The 19,501-nt window shown below is 46.1% G+C and overlaps 1 protein-coding gene across 1 annotated transcript in view; it reads right to left on the bottom strand.

Annotated features, from left to right (window-relative positions):
* Nucleotides 1–7,467: 7,467 nt before the first annotated feature.
* LOC126536600 (lysosome membrane protein 2-like) overlaps nt 7,468–19,501 on the bottom strand; it is a 63,989-nt gene continuing 51,955 nt past the window's right edge. Inside the window, exons 5-12 of the mRNA XM_050183633.3 lie at nt 18,696–18,787; nt 18,118–18,167; nt 17,394–17,463; nt 12,064–12,361; nt 10,085–10,158; nt 9,561–9,612; nt 9,013–9,165; nt 7,468–8,425 (exon numbers count right to left, since the gene is read on the bottom strand). Coding sequence (XP_050039590.1) covers nt 8,357–8,425; nt 9,013–9,165; nt 9,561–9,612; nt 10,085–10,158; nt 12,064–12,361; nt 17,394–17,463; nt 18,118–18,167; nt 18,696–18,787 — 858 coding nt within the window. The 3' untranslated portion in view covers nt 7,468–8,356. The remainder of the gene's footprint in view (nt 8,426–9,012; nt 9,166–9,560; nt 9,613–10,084; nt 10,159–12,063; nt 12,362–17,393; nt 17,464–18,117; nt 18,168–18,695; nt 18,788–19,501) is intronic.

Consider the following 19,501-nt stretch of genomic DNA (forward strand, 5'->3'; position numbering starts at 1 on the left):
AAGAGTTTTTCTTGGGAAACAATGAAGTGCGTAGTTTGGTTCTCCCTTAATGGCTCAACAAAGAAAAGCGCAGTACATAGAAAGAAAGAAAGAAAGAAAGAAAGAAAGAAAGAAAGAAAGAAAGAAAGAAAGAAAGAAAGAAAGAAAGAAAGAAAGAAAGACAGACAGACAGACAGACAGACAAATGCAGCCTGTCTTGTTATTTGGGCTATTTCTCGGGACACAGTGAGGAAAAACCTTGGGTCTAGTTCAATGAACGTGGTCCCTCGGCAATGCTGCTAACCTGCGAAGCCTGTTTTTCCCCCACTCAAGTAACGATACCCCCCATTTCTCGAGATTTTGTAAGACGTTGTTCAATTTGTCAATTTGGTTTTTGTAAAGGTACAGTTATTTCTGATGAAAACGGAGCGCAAACCTATAGTTTAAATTTATTTCCAAGTTCGTTTTTATAAATTTAGATATGAAATCGCTGCACTCAAACTGAAATGATGTTGCCGTGCAAGTTGTGCTAACAGCAGTTTCTCGTGCTAAAAACACAGCCTTCTGCTTGCAATTATATTCACGAAAGAAGACATCAGCACCTTTATACTTCGCTAGACATGCGAAACAAACTTGGGCAGCAGCAAAATGGCAAGATTCACACGGAAGCTTGACCGAATTTTGGGGGAGCTAGCACTGGACGACCTTTACAGAGTGCAACAGTGTCAGAACAGTGTGGCACTTCACGACACCAATATAATGTATATGAAATAGATTTGCTTGCATGCCGGGACTTACTGACGTAGCCTGCAGATACGCGCTCATTCTTTTCCTTTCCTCGCCGAAACTCACCCAAACATGAGCACTGGGACGATGTTGATCAGCTTATAGGCGGTTCAGGATACATTTGCGCGCAAAGATGGCAACGCAGGGCGCCGACCACCTTGTCATGTTCAGCGCTGGGTATTTGTGTACACTTATGTCGTGATTTGCATGTGCTGCGATGTTTGATACTGTAACACGTTTGTTTTGCCGGTAACAGATAAACATTTCATTAAAAGGGGCGTCTAAACTGGCAGCATAGCTGTACTCCATTAACGAGCCCAGCACGTCCACACTTTGTCGTTTGCTTGGCGAGAGACATTTGCTTCACCGGCAGTACGACCACAAGTAATAGTTCGCATGCTAGTGCGAAGGTAACTTGCGCTGACTGATATCAAAACACGCAGTCACGTCAGCAGTTCCACGCATCGGTCATCGCACGGTCGCATCAGTGGTTTCTCACGCTTCTTTTTTTCCGCCACGTATCAGCACAAATTTACCTTAGATTTGGAAAATATTTCCCAAATAAGGTCTGAAATTCCTCCATTGAGGAAATTTTTTTCAATGGTTGGCAACACTGTTCCTCGGTTACCGTTTATCTCAACTGTCAATACGGTCGCCGCGTATAGCATCACTGGCCGTGAGAAGCGGAAGTGGCTGAGACACCGAGTTTCATTGGCCGTTTCACAGAGAGAAAAAGAAAACGTAAGAAGGAGCGTCACGTGAAAACATTCAAGCCTAGTCATGAAAAAATTGCAGTTTCGACTAAGGCCAAGGAAGGAAGGAAAACAAGTGGTCAAAGGCAGAGAGGTTAACCAGCTGAAGTGTCCAGTTGGCTACTCTGCACAGGGGGATGGGGTAAGGGGCAGAAAAGACAAGGAAACAAGAGAAATTTAAAACAAAAGAAAAAGAAAAGCTCTTAAAGTCATACCAAGATATAGCGTTGCCATCGAGCTCCTCGCACGATGCTCCAACAATAAGCGGAGAGAACATGGCGCGATGCACCTGCTGCTCTGCAGCACAGATACCATGGCATGTTACAACGCTGGCGTCGCAACTCGGTGGTACACAAGTTGAGACTGACGGAAGACCGCCGACGTTTGTCAAAAAAATAATTAAATTATGGGGTTATAGTGCCAAAACCACGATCTGATTATGAGGCGTGCCGTAATGGGGGACTCGGGAAATTTAGACCACCTGGGGTTCTTTAACGCGCACCTAAACCTAAGGACGTTTGTCAGCGCCCAATGAAAGGATTAGATATAGACTTACCTTGACCTTCACTGCACTTTCCCTTCAGACGCACCACGGTGCGATATATGCACAAAACGGCTCAGCAGCAGCGCTAATGTGTGTGCGGACCACGTGAACAGCACAAGGATTCAACAAGCGATGCACGCATTTCGCGAGTGAAACCAGGCAGAGAACAGCGTCATTTTCTTGCCGTTCAGATGCGCTTCGGCAGAGAGAGAGAGATAAGGGCAGCGGCAAGGAAAGCGTAGCGTGGTACTGGAATAATAATAATAATAATAATAATAATAATAATAATAATAATAATAATAATAAATTGGCACATTGCTTCTGTTGTGCGTAGGCTCGAGGAGAAGCGCAGTCTTCGAAGGGCGCATGTGTTATCAAAGAAGACTTGTATTCAAACTGAATTATATTTTCATGAAGATAACGAGAGTGAGGAAAAAAAGACCATTCGATTACAGAGTGACCTAACTCCGCTTACAGTAGCCGCTGCCAATAACTTTCAAAAGCCGATGAGATTGAGTAAAAAAGTTACCGTGCTTAACGTCCAAAAGCAACTCACAGGCTGTACCAAAGACGATGTAGTGGGGTGCACCGGATTCATTTCGACCAGGTTCGTTTTAACGCGTACCCAAAGCACGGGTACAGGAGCATTTCTGCATTCTGTCCCCATCTAAATGTCGCCGCCACGGTCGAGAGTAGGACACGTGGCCGCGTGCTCAACAGCATAACGCAATAGCCCCTAACCTACCGCTGCGGGCGAGATTCTGCAAGATACTTGTGTATCTGTGTCTCTTAGCGTCGCCGCCACTATGTGGTGATGTTAACGGGTAAAGTGAGCAGCCACACACATTTTGGAGTGGCATGCTCCACTGTAGCGGTCCCTTTGCCTCTGCCCCAACTCCACTCGTCATCTTTCAATTGAAGACGTCCCACACGACATCATCGATGGCGACAGAACTCGCAGCTATCCGTGCTGCTCCGGAGTTTATTGGTCCCGAATCAACACAGGCATGGTGCATGGACTCGAAGGCAGTTCTCCAGTGTCTGCCGTCCCCTTTCAACCACGGACCTAAGGCGCAATTAGTCGCAGACGTCCGACTACTTTACCATCACGCAATCGACAAGAGACGCAACAACATCTACCACTGGATACCGGGTCACTGCGGAATTTCGGGAAATCAACACATGCGTCCACAGGGTTTCACTCTCCCACACGTGAGCTTACACAGGCTCTGTGGAACACCAGTGAATTCACCAAGGCAAGTCTCCACAAACTGGATCCATGTCTCCAACTTCGTCTTCTACCAGGGAGACCACAAGCGGAAGCAGCACTTCTGTGCCGCCTGCGGCTCGGCGTGGCATTCGTGAACGCCTATTCCTTCCGCATTGGAATGGCTGACAGCCCTGCTTGGGACAACTTTGGCTGCGAAAAGACGATCAGGCACCTCCTCTGTGATTGCCCCCGTTACAATGTGGCAAGAAAAGTGCTCGCGACCGCGCTAGAAAAACTGGACGATCGCCCCTTAACAGAGGAAGAAGTGATATGACACTGTTCCAGACGGGTCTCGGCACTCAAGGTCTTAAGTGCTCTGCTCAAGTTCTTAAGGGCTTGTGAATTCTGCTACTGTCTTTGAAAATCGTAGCACGTAGCATCGCGTTAGTGTCTGAAATTTTCTCTTTATTTTTTATTTGTTTCTTCTATCACCTTTTGTTCCGTTTACCTGTTTCCCCAGCACAGGGTAGCCAGCTGGCACTTACACTGGCCAACCTCCCTGTCTTTTCTACATTTTTTTTCTCTCTCTCTACTAGTCTGCGATGTTCCTTGCCGTCGAGCTGGCCACGCGCCGCACTTTTGTTTGCTCATCTGATATTGCGGCGAGTCCCCCAGAATCCTACGAGGGCCTGGACCAGGGTATCAATGATGCCCGGTTAAAAGCATCACGGGCGAGCTGATGGGCCAGCTCATTGCCGTCAATCCCCGAATGCCCAGGGACCCAGCTGAGGAAAACGGTGGAAGGTTGAAGTGCGGAGACCGCTCGTTCGACCTCCTGTTGGAGTGAATAGGGTAGGGTGCGGTTCGGAAGTTTACCTCCAGCTCCATCTCGACAAGCGCCTCTACTCTCCCCCTCATTCATCACTCACTGTGCTGGAGGCTCGCCTTCTGCGGCACATCCAAATGAGTGCACCGGTTACACCTTCCCGCCTCTTTCTCTATCGCTATCGTTCCGACCCCTCCTGTCCCAACTGCCCCTCTACTTATGCCGACCTATCCCATTGCCTATTCTACTATCCGGCTGCTCAGCAATCAAGTTCCTATCCTCCCCCTTCACTTTCTATCACCACCTGGCTGGACTGGCTTGGCGCTGAAGGGGAAGAAGAATAGCGTCGACTGGCCACCCAGGCGGTCGATATGCTCGGCCTGTAATTTTGGGCTGAATAAAAGTCCTATACTACTACTACTTTGCTCATCTCCTTCTACTCTTATTCTTTCACCATTCCCTCTCCCCAAAACCGTCCTTGAGGTGTCCACCAGAGTGTGAGACCGTTACCGCTGTTTCCCTCTTTTTATAGACACCTTCTCCACGTCCTCCTTTCTCCTGTAGGTAGGCTCCAACGCAATGACGTATTACAGTAGCGCACCGTGGTGCAGACACTCGCACAAAATATTGCAGCGAAGCGCGCCACCTCGTCCTGCTGATCTGCTCAGCTCGCAAGATAAAGTGTTCGCACACACATCACTGGTAGACGTCGACAAAACGTCATCGAAATCTTCGCCAGGAGGTAGTTTACATCCGGTCGCGTGAGCAGAAGTGCGCGTAGTCACAGCTGAGCACCACTCACACATCTCGTACAAATGTATATAAAGCGAACAGATAATGAAGCCTTACAACTTACCTTGCATCTTGAAAGAAGGTAAGGCGTGAAAACACGCACACAAAAGAACCAGACAACACAAACGCCGATTATCAATTGAAGGGCGCACTGTGGCGCAAAAGAAAGTAGACACAAAACTTATCTGCGCATGCTCAGCTATTTCCGCCACAGTGCACCCTTCAACTGATAGTCGGAGTTTGTGTTATCTGGCTCTCTTATCTTGTGTCCGTGTTTGCACGCCTACCTTCTTTCAGAATGAATCCCTGCCAGCAAACTCAACTTTCTGTGGTTCTACACTTGCGATTTTTACATTTCCACTTCAATTAGAAACAAGTATTTCTCCTATGGATTCCTTGGCTTCATTATCTGTTGGCGTCATATGGTTGTGACGATCGCCCCTCGGTTCCCATTTCTCTCGTTCTCATACAAGCTAAATACGATACTTGACATACCTCGGCCACCTACGGCCACAGTACATCCGACTCGAACAACGGTGTGCAAAATTTATATATTATAAAAGCAGAGCAGACAGACTCGAAGAACAGTCAAGTCTCTCCTAGCAGCGTTGTGCATGAGAAAACTAAGCAACGAATACAAGCGCCGTGAACGCACTGAAAGCTTCGTTCATATGCAACACGTCCGACTTTTATGCTACTCCCCCTCAGCAGTAGCTGATACCACCCCACATCAACTATCTGCCCAGAATAAATAATCCTGGTTTGCCCTCTCTTGATTTAAGAAATATTTCGAGGCAGCGTTCCTTAACACAACGCACGATGCTGATCGCCAGCTAGGAACACCCGTTATCGTCACGACTTCTGTGCTTCCAATCCTGTCAGCGCATCGAACGAAACGACGTGAATGGTGTGACGCGAAATCAAGGCTGACAAGAAATATACCTGCCGACACTTTTCCTTCGTTACGCCCACGTCTGCAGACACAGCCAAGAGGCGCACATAATCAATATTTTCAAGTGATTAATTGAGAAATGCCGCTGCGATAATTGGCCTCTCGAGCTTTTCCTTTTTTTTTTTTCGCTTGACAGGCAGTACGCGCTGAAAAAAGCACATGTGCACTGACTTCGCTCTGACCTAAGTGAAAAGGCGTGCGCCTTAATATTAAATGCCAAGACAAATAGAAAACATTTTGTCTTTCTTGAACGTTTTTCTCCTTGCATTTTACAATAATTTGTGGCCGGACGGTTTCGCTTACTGCTAATTTTGTAATAACGCGAAGTTCAGTCTATTAGTTTTGTCGCGATACAGGGCTCTCATTCTTGCGCCGCGTCGTTGATTACGTCCATCGACTGATTAAACAGACTGCTCTATACATCAACGTTTGTGACGTTACAGTAATTTCTAAGTTTTACTAGTATTAAAGGATGCGATACGCGGGAATCGGAGCCAAATTCTCACATTAAAGCTCGTCTGGTGAAAGCTTTGGTTGCGTAGAGATTGCGTTGAGATTGACAAAATTTTGGTGTCATGACCATGAAGAAACGTCATCGGTATAAGAGAGAGCCAAAGTGTACACAAACGCAGGGTGTTATTTGAACTGTGTTCAAACAGAAAATTGAATATACAGCAATTTCATAATCTGTCTATCGCTCTTGAATACTCTCTTGTAACTGAATGCAATGAATACTGCTATTCAGTGTATTCGTTCCGTCGTCCATGCGAACATCCTGGTACAATGAATGGCTGGCTGCTTACTGGCCCCTTCAGGCACCCACATTACGAAACATAATCTTGTCCAGACTACCTTGACCTAATACAACGTAAACGTCAGGAAATTGAAATATATCCGCCAACCAATTGAATTTGTCAACCTTGCGACTGAATGAGGTCCCATACAGTGAACATTTGTACAATACTATAAAAATCTATTTTTGGACATTGCAAGTACGTAGAGTACAATGAGACTAACAGCATCCATGCTATCTCGTTCTTTGCTCTGCTAGCTTCTATTGCGGTGGGCACTCCCATATTAGCGTCTTTTTTTAACCCACCTAGTATTCAATGCGCAACGTGTAAACCACCACCGTCGAACTGTAATCAGCGTTCGTTGTAGTCAATTAGACGTCTAGAATGAGAAGCAGCTAGCACAAAGTAAGATACAGTCGGCACGTCATCGTTTTCTTTGCGCCATCACAATCACCGTAACGACGTTATCTCGTCGTTCTCGTCATGTCGGCTATTGCTGTTTTCGGTTGCACTCAAGACTTTTATTCTGAGTGACCCATTGCAATTTTTTATTATTAGGGTTGTTAGCCAGAAGCAGGCTGGTAGGAAAACCCACAAGCTTTGCGTGAATGTGCATGCCTGGTCAGCTCACTCACCTCAACTGCGTTCTTTTGATCTACAGTTAGCTACGCGGCAGGTAGCGGTCGTTAGAATTTTTCAACTACCAAAATCTGAAGCATGTACATCACTGAAAGACAACGAAAGGAACAGAGCAACAAGTTTCATTTGCCACTACCTTTTTCGCGGTTGCCTCAGGAAAAGTTGTTTTCCCCGAGTAGCCTTGAAGAACAAGTCCAAACGATAACAAGTTTATTGCCATCATCATTAACGAAAATAACGACATGTTTGCAAGAACTGACTGCTCAGCAGCTGAATGCTGTGCGAGTTCACTGAGGTGAGAGCGCGGTGTAAACTCGCTATGCCTGATGACACGCGCAATCCTCCCGTACATATTCAACTTGGCTGAGGGAAATGCTATCACGAGCAGTGATCACAATACGACCATTGAGTACCATTGAACGGTGCATAATGGTCACTGTTATCCTGTACAGATATCTTGAAGTGTTGGTCCCCGCCATAAGGCTACTAGCTTCAGCTCAGCCATAAGGCTGAGCCATAGGACATAAGGCTGGAGCTCAGCCATAAGGTTACTAGCTAGCTTCGTGAAGGGGCGATGAGTGTGGTGGGGAACAGCGGAATATCGCTGCCGCTGAGCGCAGTGACTCTGCCGTGCCCGTCAAGAGTTCACAAAACGTCGTCAGCGTGGCACGAAGTCGTTGGGTCGGTTCACTTGTAAGCAGTGGGCGCATGGCTTCAATGTCTTCTGGATGCTTGACGTGATGAATCTCATTCGTTTTTGCTCCCACGGTGCATTTTGGACGGCGGTGGTTCATCGCAAACATGAAATAAAATATTCTCACAAGCTCGTAGTATGACGCGTTGACTAAGTTTACACTCTGGCATGGGCGTGCGTGTTCTTCGCGCATTTTTGAACTATGTAACATGAGCAGTCGCACAAACTGCGATGAAACGTGCTAGTGTCCCCTCACTAGTGACAAAGTCTACAGCCGTCCATCCGGTGGTGGTGCAACGAGCTGACGACCAAGTTGACGGTGTGCTGCACTACAGTGAGGCTTGTCACACAGTCACGTGAACACGTCGAAAGAAGAAAATTATAGAAGCTACGCGCGTGGAGCTTTCTTCAGTCCGTTCATCTGTGCGGAATTGATGCCAGCCGTCCTGGATTTGCCCTGCATAACAAAGATCAGAGATAAGAATCGGTCATCGACACAGACAGTTGTGTCCGGGTTTATGAGACATTAGGAAATTTTAGCACGGTGGTCACTTACTAGTGTAAACTTATAACTAAGATATCGGAAGACAAATTAAGTGCCATCTTTTCTAGATGGCGACATCGTGTGATGTTGACACCACAACACCTTATAGCCATTTATCTGTTAATTACACGACTCTTCTGGAAAGAAGGCATTCAAAAATACCTTCGCGACTAGTGCGTCGCTGCCGACATGTTAACACTAGTAGTATAAGTCCGTCTTTAAAACAAAGGTTATGCGAAGTTTTGTCGAACAGCGTCAGCGCAGTCGTTTGTATATATATGGTTTGTATATTCCAATATCCGGATACACTAGTACGTATCCGCTATGCATAGTCCCATACAGCTTTTGCTCATGTAAGATGCACGCTTTCCCAAATATGCCACTTCGAGCACTATATCTTTACGTTCTTTATGTAGCTCTGGCTGTTAAAACCTTCCCAGTGCAACAGAGGTTAGCTGGGGCTTACAGGGAGCATTAGTTTCCAGCAGTCGCTACCTCACCTGCATGTAAAAGATGAACACCATGATGGCGCAGATGCACGAGCCGATGCCACCAATGATGAGGCCAGATGCTATCGTTGCGTTGCCCACTTTCTGCGGGAACTCCACCTTCTGTCGGAACTCTTCTGCCATGGAAGGAGCAAGCTCTGCCCGCTGCACAGAAGCCAATGAGGAATAATTTAACGCGAGAGGAAGCGTACGAAGGCGGAGAAGTTAACCAGTACTGCGCGAAGTTAATTCACCTAGGAGAATGGGGATTGCATTATAGGCGAGAAAGCTTCCCGGCTGAGAGATTCGCGAAAAGGCTGACTTTAGTGTGGACTACGGAAGTGGCCCGCAATCGCGCGGTGCGATGCGTTCGTCGCATATACAAGTGCAAAAATAACTTTCAAATTTCAGGCAGATTGCAGACTGCATTCGTGGCTCCACTAAATTTGCTTCTGTAAATGTTTTTTGTCGCCGATACATTCATTTGATTATTCGTGTAATATTTTAGCATTCACGAACTAGCACGAACAAAAATGGACGCACGTCTCCATCTTCCTTACCTCTTCAATCCAGACGACTGGAAATATGGTGTCTTGCACGTTTTTCAACAACCTGCGAAAAGACCGCATCAACATATGTAATTCAGCCAGTTCTTATCTCCTACAAATAAAAGAGAGAATGGTATTTGTCATATCTAACACTTTTTAATCGAAAGTTTCCTTCTGCAGACCGAGACGCTCACGTCAAGGAGCACCGGTCGCTCTTCGCGCGTGTATATTCTTGTCGCGCAGCATTCGGGTCACTGCGCTCCCGTTCGTTCGTGGGCTCGATTTCCGGCCGGGGCGGATGCATTTTAGAGATCGTATGCGGTGACGCCCCCTCGCACGTAAGTCTGCTTCGCGAAGCTTTATTTTTGTTTTTCACGCAGTGCATCCCCAGCCCTGCGACCCTCCGCTGATCCCGGACGCTGAACCCGGCACACACACACACACACACACACACAGAACACGCGCTCATGAGTGCGACCCGAAACGGGGCACTTGGCGTGCGTTCAGGTCACATGCACGGCTTCGTCGTCACTTACGCCAGTCTCTCGTTGCTCTTGAGATCCACGTTGATTTGAAGCCTCTTCGATGCCCGCATTACAAGACCCGTCAGCTGCGGGAGCAATAGAAACAATGTCGGTGATCAATTGACATCAAGCGTAGCTAATTAATTGTAAGAAAGAGATGAAATGACTCATTTAGTGCTACTTCTGGCAGCGTCAAAACCTTACCGAATATAAATGGCCTGCCTTTCTGCGCGAGGCATTCGTTTGTGGGGAAACCGCACACTTCTTCAAACCAGTGTTCGCGCTTGCTGAACTCTTCTACAAAAATTCTCTATCGAGCAATGAAGTGTATGAACGCCGAGTATGACAAAGGCTGAGCACCGGCTGACAATACCAACGTAGGAAGCTCCACGATCTCCCTGTAGTTCACCGTCTGTACGATTCTCGCAGTGGCATCACACTGCATAGATGAGAACGCTCTTGCATATTGTTATACTGAAACTGTTGTTGGTGTCAGGCCGGCGTTATTTCTCTAGTATGTCAAGGAACTACGCGCAGTTCTATAGGAAGCAGTGCCGTTCCGTGCATGTAAAAAATGTGACTCCAGCTTCGTTCCTGTTAAACCTCGGTGGTCATTATATGCATCGCCATAAATCAGAGTCTGACCCAACGTTGCCTCATCGCACTCGCCCAGTGTCCGCATTCTGGGTCGATGATATTTAAGGCATTGAGGTGATCGAGAATATGGCTCCTGTGTTCGCCAGTTAGTCCCGGCCAGCAACCACTGCTTTCTAAGCTAGTGCAGTGGCATAAACCATCCTGCCGACTGACACTGGTTTTTCCGGTAGGGACGTAATTGACCACTACGAAACTCGTAATGTTTTGGTATCAACACGGTGGCTCACCGCTGTAATGCAGAAGAGACCAGCAGGACACCGAGAGCTAAGCGGTTTTTTTTTCCTTTTCTAGCAAGCGCTTACCAAGATAGAGAGAAATAAATGATGCATAGAAAGGCAGGGAGGTTAACCCTTAGAAAGGCAAGCGAGTGTTATCCTGTGTGCGAAAAAACGCGTCAACTTTAGGACGGCGGCTTGTTCGCGTAGAAACACAGCATATATGAAAGCGTAATGAAGCTATCTAAAAACGACTCACGCCAGCATCCAAAACTAAGGGGAAAGGCGATCGCTGCCGTTTTTCCTACTGGGAACTGAATGATCGCCTTTTTCGGTGCAACGAGCAGTTACGCAGAGGACCGCCAAAGAAACTGTCGCGCTCATCGCAAATATAGCAGGCTTCGACAATTTCTCACAAAGCTTTATGTGCAAACACCAAGTTCGCCGTACCCTACGTCAGGCGACCGACATTGCTCTCTCTTTGTGAGAGAAATGCGACATCATCCTAGAGCAGTTTCCAAGTCGGTGCATGCAATACCAAGTATACCAATGGCTAACAGATCTCTGGACATTGTTCACGCGAGGCCTTACGCGACCCGTGTTGTCCTGCACTGGCAAGTGTTGTCGTTTTGTTTTGTTTCCACTGGGTACTGCGCCACGGCAACCATGCGTGAGCGCTGCACGTGCCACAGAGTATTGCGTACGCGTTAAGATCTTAGTGCTTTATGACAAGCCGGCAGATGCAAACATCAGAGGAGAACTTTTAGACGTTGCCACACAGGACAGTGAACGATGTAAAAGCCCCTGCTGGGCACCACGCACCACGAAGCGTGAAGCTGGTGGGGCCAAGGTTTTCACACTTTCTACGAGTGCTTGAAAGTGGTTTGCTTTACCGATCCACCGTATGCAATATATGCAAGAGGTGCCTCTTCCCTTTATTTTCTTGCATGCGTTACTAAACACTATGAGTAGAGAGGTAAGCGGCCGCAAATCCTATGGCCGCACCATCCGGCCTCCCGTCCAATGTGGAAGACACTCGTCAAGGACACGCCATGTTGCGTGACCCATAGCTTAGCGAAGAAGGCGCGGTGCCTCGATCTGTTGCAGCAGCCAGCTCACCGGGTGTATGTCGAGGAAGGTCTCGTGCATCTCCTTGACGGGCCTGAGTCCGTGAACGGCGCGCACAAAGCCCTCGTCGCCGTTGTAGAAGTGCGGCGAAGAGAGCACGATGGGCGCCCCCTTGCGGCAGGCGGCCACGTGCGTGACGCCGCTCTTGGGGCACACGGGTGCCGTGAGGCAGAAGCAGCGGTTCTCCTCGCGGATGTCCGCAGACTCGAACAGCGACGCCGGGATGGTGAAGCGCCAGGCACGGATGCCATGGACCTCGGTTTCCTTCTCGTAGCGGAAGTACATGGACCTGCGGTGCCATTAAAGCGCCTTTATTTCCTGCCTGGGGCGGTACTGTGAGCGCTCTCAAAATCGGTCATGCTAGCTAATCTGAGCCGATCAGTAATGATATGACCGAAATTGGAGCCAATCAGAGAAGACAACGTGCATGAAATTGACAAGGTGATGGAGCATGATCGCGGCTACTAAAGATAATTTAATTGCCAGAAACACCAACCCGTCAGTAGCTGTTGCTGAACCAGAGGCACTTCCCACAGGAAAATGACGCATCAGTTTGGCCGCCCGCGCAGAAGACGGCACGTGAGCGCGCGTCAATGGCGGCATGACTCAGCGTGTGCATCAGGTTACACGGGCAGGCGACCGTGCATCGGCGAGCACATTCATCCACGCGCAAGTTGCAAACCGCTTCGTCACGGCGTAAGGGAGCGTGTCAGCGGCTTTGCGAACAGCCACTGTCAGCTCACACCGCCGATGCAGGGTGACACGCGCTCGCATATTCACTTTCACGCTTTATTCAGCGCGGCAAAGAAAGACTTGATCGCAATTCCATCAACAGTTACAAAATAAGCAAGGTGGACAAGGCTATGAGACGGCGCAGCTGGGGGCAGCGATGAGACAAACACAGCGTTATGACTCAGCGCTAAGTTTCGCCTCCCCCTGTGTTCTTTTTTCTTTACATTTTCTACGCATAATCAAGAATTTTTTATCTATATTATAGCCATACAAGCACTGAAAACTGCGGAATTTATTGACAGCTTCGTTCGAAATACTTGCAAGATGCTTCAGTAGCGGCTCCAAATGTTTTTTGAAATTAACGAAGTCCTTATTGAATCACATGCAATCGCATGTTCACATACGAAAGCACATCACAAGATCACCGAGAAAATATGTGGTCTGCTGCCGTGCAGCTTCTTACAAAGCGTTAATCTCGCACACTCTCCCTAGGCCACCATGCATGAAGAGGCAGTGAGGGCAGATACTAGGCGACTAGACCCCCGAACGTCCGACCCATTTTTCACGCAAATGAATAGGGTTTTTCTCATGCGTCAAAATACATGGTTGATAACGCTTCAAGCACATGTAGGCGCAGTCTTAATAGTACTTTTCTGTTAAACGCGATCTTGCTTTATCGCACCACGTCTTCGGTGACGATGAACGCGTGACGAAAGATGCGACCCTGCTTACTTGTCTTAACTTAGCGTTTGCGTCAGAAACGAGAACAGCCAATAATTTAGTTCCTAACTCTGATTCAATTCTCTATATCCGTCGTCGATAAGAAGAGGCAATTCACGGAATCTCTCACGAGTCCACGTCCCAAGCGATGCAAGGTTTCATGGCATTTACGGAAAGAGCCCAAAATAACAAGTTTGTATTGTGTCTTGAAGAAAAGAGAAAGGCGAGCTGGAATATAATATAAATGAGATATTAGGAAGCATACCATAATCTTGATAGCTTTTGTTTTTGTTTTATTACTACTTGCTTGCTACTGATTTAGAAGATGGGAGGTGTTCGCTGATGAGTGATTGAAATTCCCCCTTCAACTTGATTCATTCTTTTATTTTTTTAGCAATCTCTGTGCGTAGCTGCTGTGTCAACTTCTTACAGCACAAATTTGAGATACCTGTCATGACTTCGAAGGAAACAACACAAATTCGAGACTCCTGGCGCTCACTGATCTTGAAAAACGAGTAAATCAATAAGTAGCATCTTCTAAATTAGCCTTTCAGTAAATTGTAACTATACAAATGGCCTTCCAAGGCCAATTAAGTGCGACATGTCAAAAGGCGAACAAGAACTGTAACGCACCCATGGCCACTCTTTCGCATGTGCTCTGCAATGTGTTCATGTAAACAGCCAATGATCGTAAGATTCGCCGTTACGACTATTCGGATGACTCGTTTCATGACAAATACCATCGCTGTGACGCGCCATGACTGGATCGAATCCGCGCCGGCAACACCGTGCTGAAGCAATATAAATAGCTGCGTTGTTTGTACGTCTGAGCAGACCCGAATCAATTAATTCATGTTTTATTTGTCCCGGCCAATTACGGAGCGGACCCCGGATAAAATACTGCAAGAAAGTAGCTTGAGTACATCCGGGGACCTGAAAACAAGTTTGCATACATCATACAAGGGCGGCACGCAGGCCCAGTTTATGTCAGCAGGCAATGACGAAATAAAATTTTAGAAAGACACAACATTTAATAATAAATATTGGAGAATTAAAGATCTATAGCAAGACCGCATACTGTGTAAAAAAATCGGTTTCAGAAAACAGTATTGTTCGACACTTTTAATACAATATAGCTTAAAGTATGCGGGATGCAAGGTATGTATTACTAGGCAAATTCTGTATGCCAAAGCTCTGCATTACCCTTTTTCTTTTGTTGTCATTTATATCCAGTTTACTGCTAGTGACAGAAAGTGTTTTTATTCTTGTGTATGGAAATCAATCAATTGCATACCTTGCAGCTGGAAACTCGAGACCATTTGCCTTGTAATGTTTTCAAGGCTGCGTCCTACACTTTGATTATGTTAAAGCTTTGACTATTGCATTACTCTTTACAGCAATAGAAGATATTTCTGCTGGTGTAGACTTAATAACTGCACCTCTTTGCAATACCGCCACTGACTTTGTATACATTCCCATTCTCTGACTGTTCGCTCTCCTGCTGTAATCCCCATTGGGATTGACAGTATGTGTAAATAAATAAATAAATAAATAAATAAATAAATAAATAAATAAATAAATAAATAAATAAATAAATAAATAAATAAATAAATACGGTAGGCATCATATTTATTTAACGCTATAGGCAATACATGTATATATAGGCTCTATTACCATAGTTCGTCCTTCCACGCGTAACAAACCATTTATTCGTTTGTCACGTCAGAAGACAAGAATGTATGCATGTCGTTTTAGGAAGAGCTTTGAGATATTCAGATACACTAGGCAAGAGAGAATACACTAGGCAAGAGAGAGAGATACACTAGGCAAGAGAGAGCCTAATATCAAGACAAAAGACGCGCCTATACGAATAAAATCCCGTCGTGGGATTAGCCGGGTGCGCGTTTTATCGAGTTTTGCTGGACCAAATAAAAGTTTATTCACCCACTCACTCACGAATAAAATAGCCTTCAACGCAGGTAGAGATACTGTACAGAGGACATTATTAGTATTTTTTGTTGCTTTAATATGCTCCGCACATTAGTGCATGATTTTCTATATTCAGTTTCCCATTCACATTTTCTGGTAGCGATAGAAGACACACGGCGAGACTAGCCTTGCTGTTTTTGTTTTTCCTATTTAACTGCAAGACATATTATATATATATATATATATATATATATGTAAAGGGCTGCACTCCATCCGCCCACTTATGCGAGTGCTCGCGGCCAGCAGCACGAAGAAACGAGAGACGGATGGCGTTGACGCCTATACCGCGACGCTTCAAGGGCAGCGGGGGTTGCCTCGCAAGGTGCGCAAATGTCCTCGATGGCTGGGGGCGCGTGCCTCGCACATTTCGGGGCAGGACTCGTTGAAGCGCTGTCGCCTTGAAAGCATCGTCGGTGAGCGGCGCGCGCGACTCCCTTCCGTTTCCTTGTTGCTCCCCCCACCCCCCACTTTTTTTTTCCATAACTTACATATAGCGCATTAATTATACTCCCTTGTCAAGCTTATTTAGCAACAAGACGGCCAGAGCCCTTGCGATTCTGAACGCACGTTACTTGCGGACCTCGCCGTATTTAAATGATGCCGACTAGCACTAGTGAGACAGAGAAATATTAGGAGGCAGCTATACAAGCACGGGGCCAACGCTGGTTTCCCAATAAAAATACACGTTAAACGCAGAAAACCGATTTGAATGAAATGTGTCGCGTTTAAGAGAGAAAATAAAATCGTGTTCATATTAAGGAATTTGAATTTTTATTGCGGCCCGGAGATGTTTACGAAAATTGTAACAATTAGAAATAAGCACGGAAATTAAAGCTCTAACTATGCGCACTAAAAGAAAAAAGCAGAAAAAGAAAAGATCATCACGACTCTGTAGGTAAGCTATCCCAAAGCGCACAAATGCGATGCATTAGTTTGCAGCTCACGTGCAATTCTTATATCGTTCACACGACCGCCTCAAAGGTCTTGTTCACAAATAGTGGTGCACTGCAGAGCGGTGTATAAGATATATTAGTTTAGTCCACTTTGTATGTACGGAGTCTTGCCGTTCACAGATCGCAACGGCATCTTTTGCTTCTGAGTTACTGAGCCGACAACGTGACGTTTCACTCTTTCTTTTCACTTCTAGCCTTCGACAATTTTCGCCAAGGTGATAAAAAAACTGATGACCTGAATTAAAAATCCGGTCTCGACAGTTGGGAGTTCTTCGCTTTCTTTTAAATGCAACAACCGTCATCGAAATTAATTGAGCGAATATCATTAAAGCTAGTCTTCCATTCCTACTCGTTCAGACACGAGCTCCGTTGGCAAGGCTTCCTTTTAAGAATGGAAAGACTCACTCCACCGTAGGCAACAGGTTTTCACGGTTTAAAACTGCTAATCGTGCTTCATCCAGATTTCGCAGCGTCAGTCGCAGACAACGTTCTTCATTGGGCGAATTCGTCAAAAGAAGAAGATGTATTTGCTGCCCCCCATGATTCGAACCTGCTACTACGACGTGTAGCCGCCTTGCCGTCTTCGTCGTCATCATTATTGTTGGTGTTCCTGTCACGTCAGCTGTGCCTATCTTGGGCGGCACTCAAAGATTTCCTTAGATGGACCGTCTGCGATTCCTTTAGAGCGAAAGCTTGCTCGGAAATCCTCAAGAAGCCGGCTGCGTTTTCAAGCTTGAATATTTGTACAATAAATGAACGACGGGGAGCGCTTAGTGTTGCGGTAATGTGACATTCACTCGACTCGTTGCCTGGGAAAGAATGAAGGTGCGTGCGCTATACCTCAATGATTTATTATCTTATTGCTAACACTTTCATCTTAGCCGCCTGAAATCTACTGCAGCGCAGAGTGGTCGGTGCAAAACTCACCGGCACAGATCCGTCGAGAACACGTACAGTGTGCTGTCCTTGGAAAGGAAAGGTGCGAACTGGCCCCCATCTGCGCGAAAAAATAAATAATAATAATGAGCGATTCCACTCTCTTACCGCATTCCCTTACCACCAGATCAATACATTGTGACGTCACATCAAGCTTAAAGAGCTTTCAAATGCTGAAAGAAAGAGTAGCGCATTAGAAAACGCCTTTTAACGTCTATTCGCAGACGCTAAATTATGAGCGTGATTAGCAAAAAACTTCTCCCATCCCGATTCAAAAAGACATAAAATGGAGACAGCTGAAATTTAAATGTTCCCAGTATTTACAGGGGATAAATTACGAAATGGTTTTCGCTAATATCGCAGACAGCGTTAGGCTATCTTGGCTTCCACTTGCGTCGTCCTGATCCTCACTTCTCGGTGTCCCAGCGCCGAAACTCTGCAACTTCTTCTGCAAAAAACACCACAGTTCGTGGCGTTTCTGACTGCGACTATGAAAGTGAACCTCCTATTCTCACACGAGCATCTGTTTTCACCGTCCATAGACGCGAGGCTTGCTTACATGTTTCGATGGCGTAATTAAACACAAATGCCAAGGTAGGTTTGGCGCTGGAAGAAACTTCCGTAAAATAATTCCGCCGTAGAGAAAATGGTCTGATTTCGCGAAACCGACACCAAAATATTAAGCGTTTACAATATTCAAAACGTGGCTACTCACCGGTCCCGTTGATCATGTTGCAGGTGGGACCGGCCCAGTAGTTGAGAGACCTGCGCGGTTAGGGTGAACACATGTATAAATTTTTGTCACGACGAACACTCCAAGACCGCACTAGAGCATAAATACCGTAACCTTAGCAACATAGGAAATTGTTGCCATCGAATAGCCGGTTGCTCTCAATTTGCGCAAAAATGAGTGTAAAATATGTTACACTACTGGCGCACCTATGGGGATAAGGCATTCGCACACGATTTTTCACATTATTCCTATAGTTTACTTCCAAAAGCTGCGAATATACTGAAGTATTGACCCAGAGATTATCGGACAGTTTTGATTTTTAACGCCCACAAAGAAGATCTGCAGTGTGTGCCCCGATGGACAATGTTTCTTCTCCTTTAATTTTTCTTTTTTTCTCATAAATTGTTCTCTTTAATGACGATGCATCGACGCGTGCCCGGAAGGGACACGCCACCATTGCGTCCATTCGCTGTACAAGGTCACATGCTAATTTATTATAAGATAACAGAACAGGAGCAGCAAAGCACGCGAGCAAAAGTAGTTTATCATCAATAGCGCACCTATGGTTGTTCCACTGTTCCAGCTTGGCGAATTTCGCAGGATCGTCTTCTCCGGTGTACACGGAGTACAGGCCGTCATGGCTGTTGTTCCTCTGTTTGGACGAAATAAAAAAAAATGGAATGTTAAGTTACACTTGCTGTGTCTAGCACTTTTTTCTTTCCGCGCGTCTTTTTCGGACGTTGTTAGATGTTGTATGAAACATTGTTTAGTTTATTGTAGAATTAGGAACATTATAATCTTGTGTATTCGTGCGCAACAATAGGGGGCAATTCTTTACTTTAGTACAGTTATTTGTATCCGCTGCTCGTGCTCCTTTGCGACTGGAAAATACATGCACCAAGTTCGAGCAACAGCTAGCCATAGAGTATAAGGGTCGAGAAATTACCCATATGTTTCCCTGTTATTTGTAAAAAAAAAAAACACCTTTACGTGTAAAATTCATATACATGTCTTCATTACCGCGCAAAATGCTCCATAGTAGAAAAAAAAAACATAAAACGTCTGAACTGAGCTGTTGCAACAGGAGGCGCTGAAATTTTTTAAGGTTGCAATAAATGTTCCCTCTATCTACTAAGAACCCGCTGCGCTAGCTGAGAGGCTACGGCGTTCTTCCGTAGAGCACAAGGTCGACGGTTCGACTCAAGGCATCCGGGGTCGCATTTTAATGGACGCGATACGCAAGTAGGTGTAGCCTTCGAGCATTAAACGCATGTCAATGTATTAATAAATTCCTAATAAATCGAGATGCTGAATTGAACAGCGCCAACAGAGGACGAGGATGTGGAGGTGGCAAGAGACGAAGCAC

The sequence above is a fragment of the Dermacentor andersoni genome, chromosome 4, assembly GCF_023375885.2.
Source record: "Dermacentor andersoni chromosome 4, qqDerAnde1_hic_scaffold, whole genome shotgun sequence".
In the NCBI taxonomy this organism is placed as follows: domain Eukaryota; kingdom Metazoa; phylum Arthropoda; class Arachnida; order Ixodida; family Ixodidae; genus Dermacentor; species Dermacentor andersoni.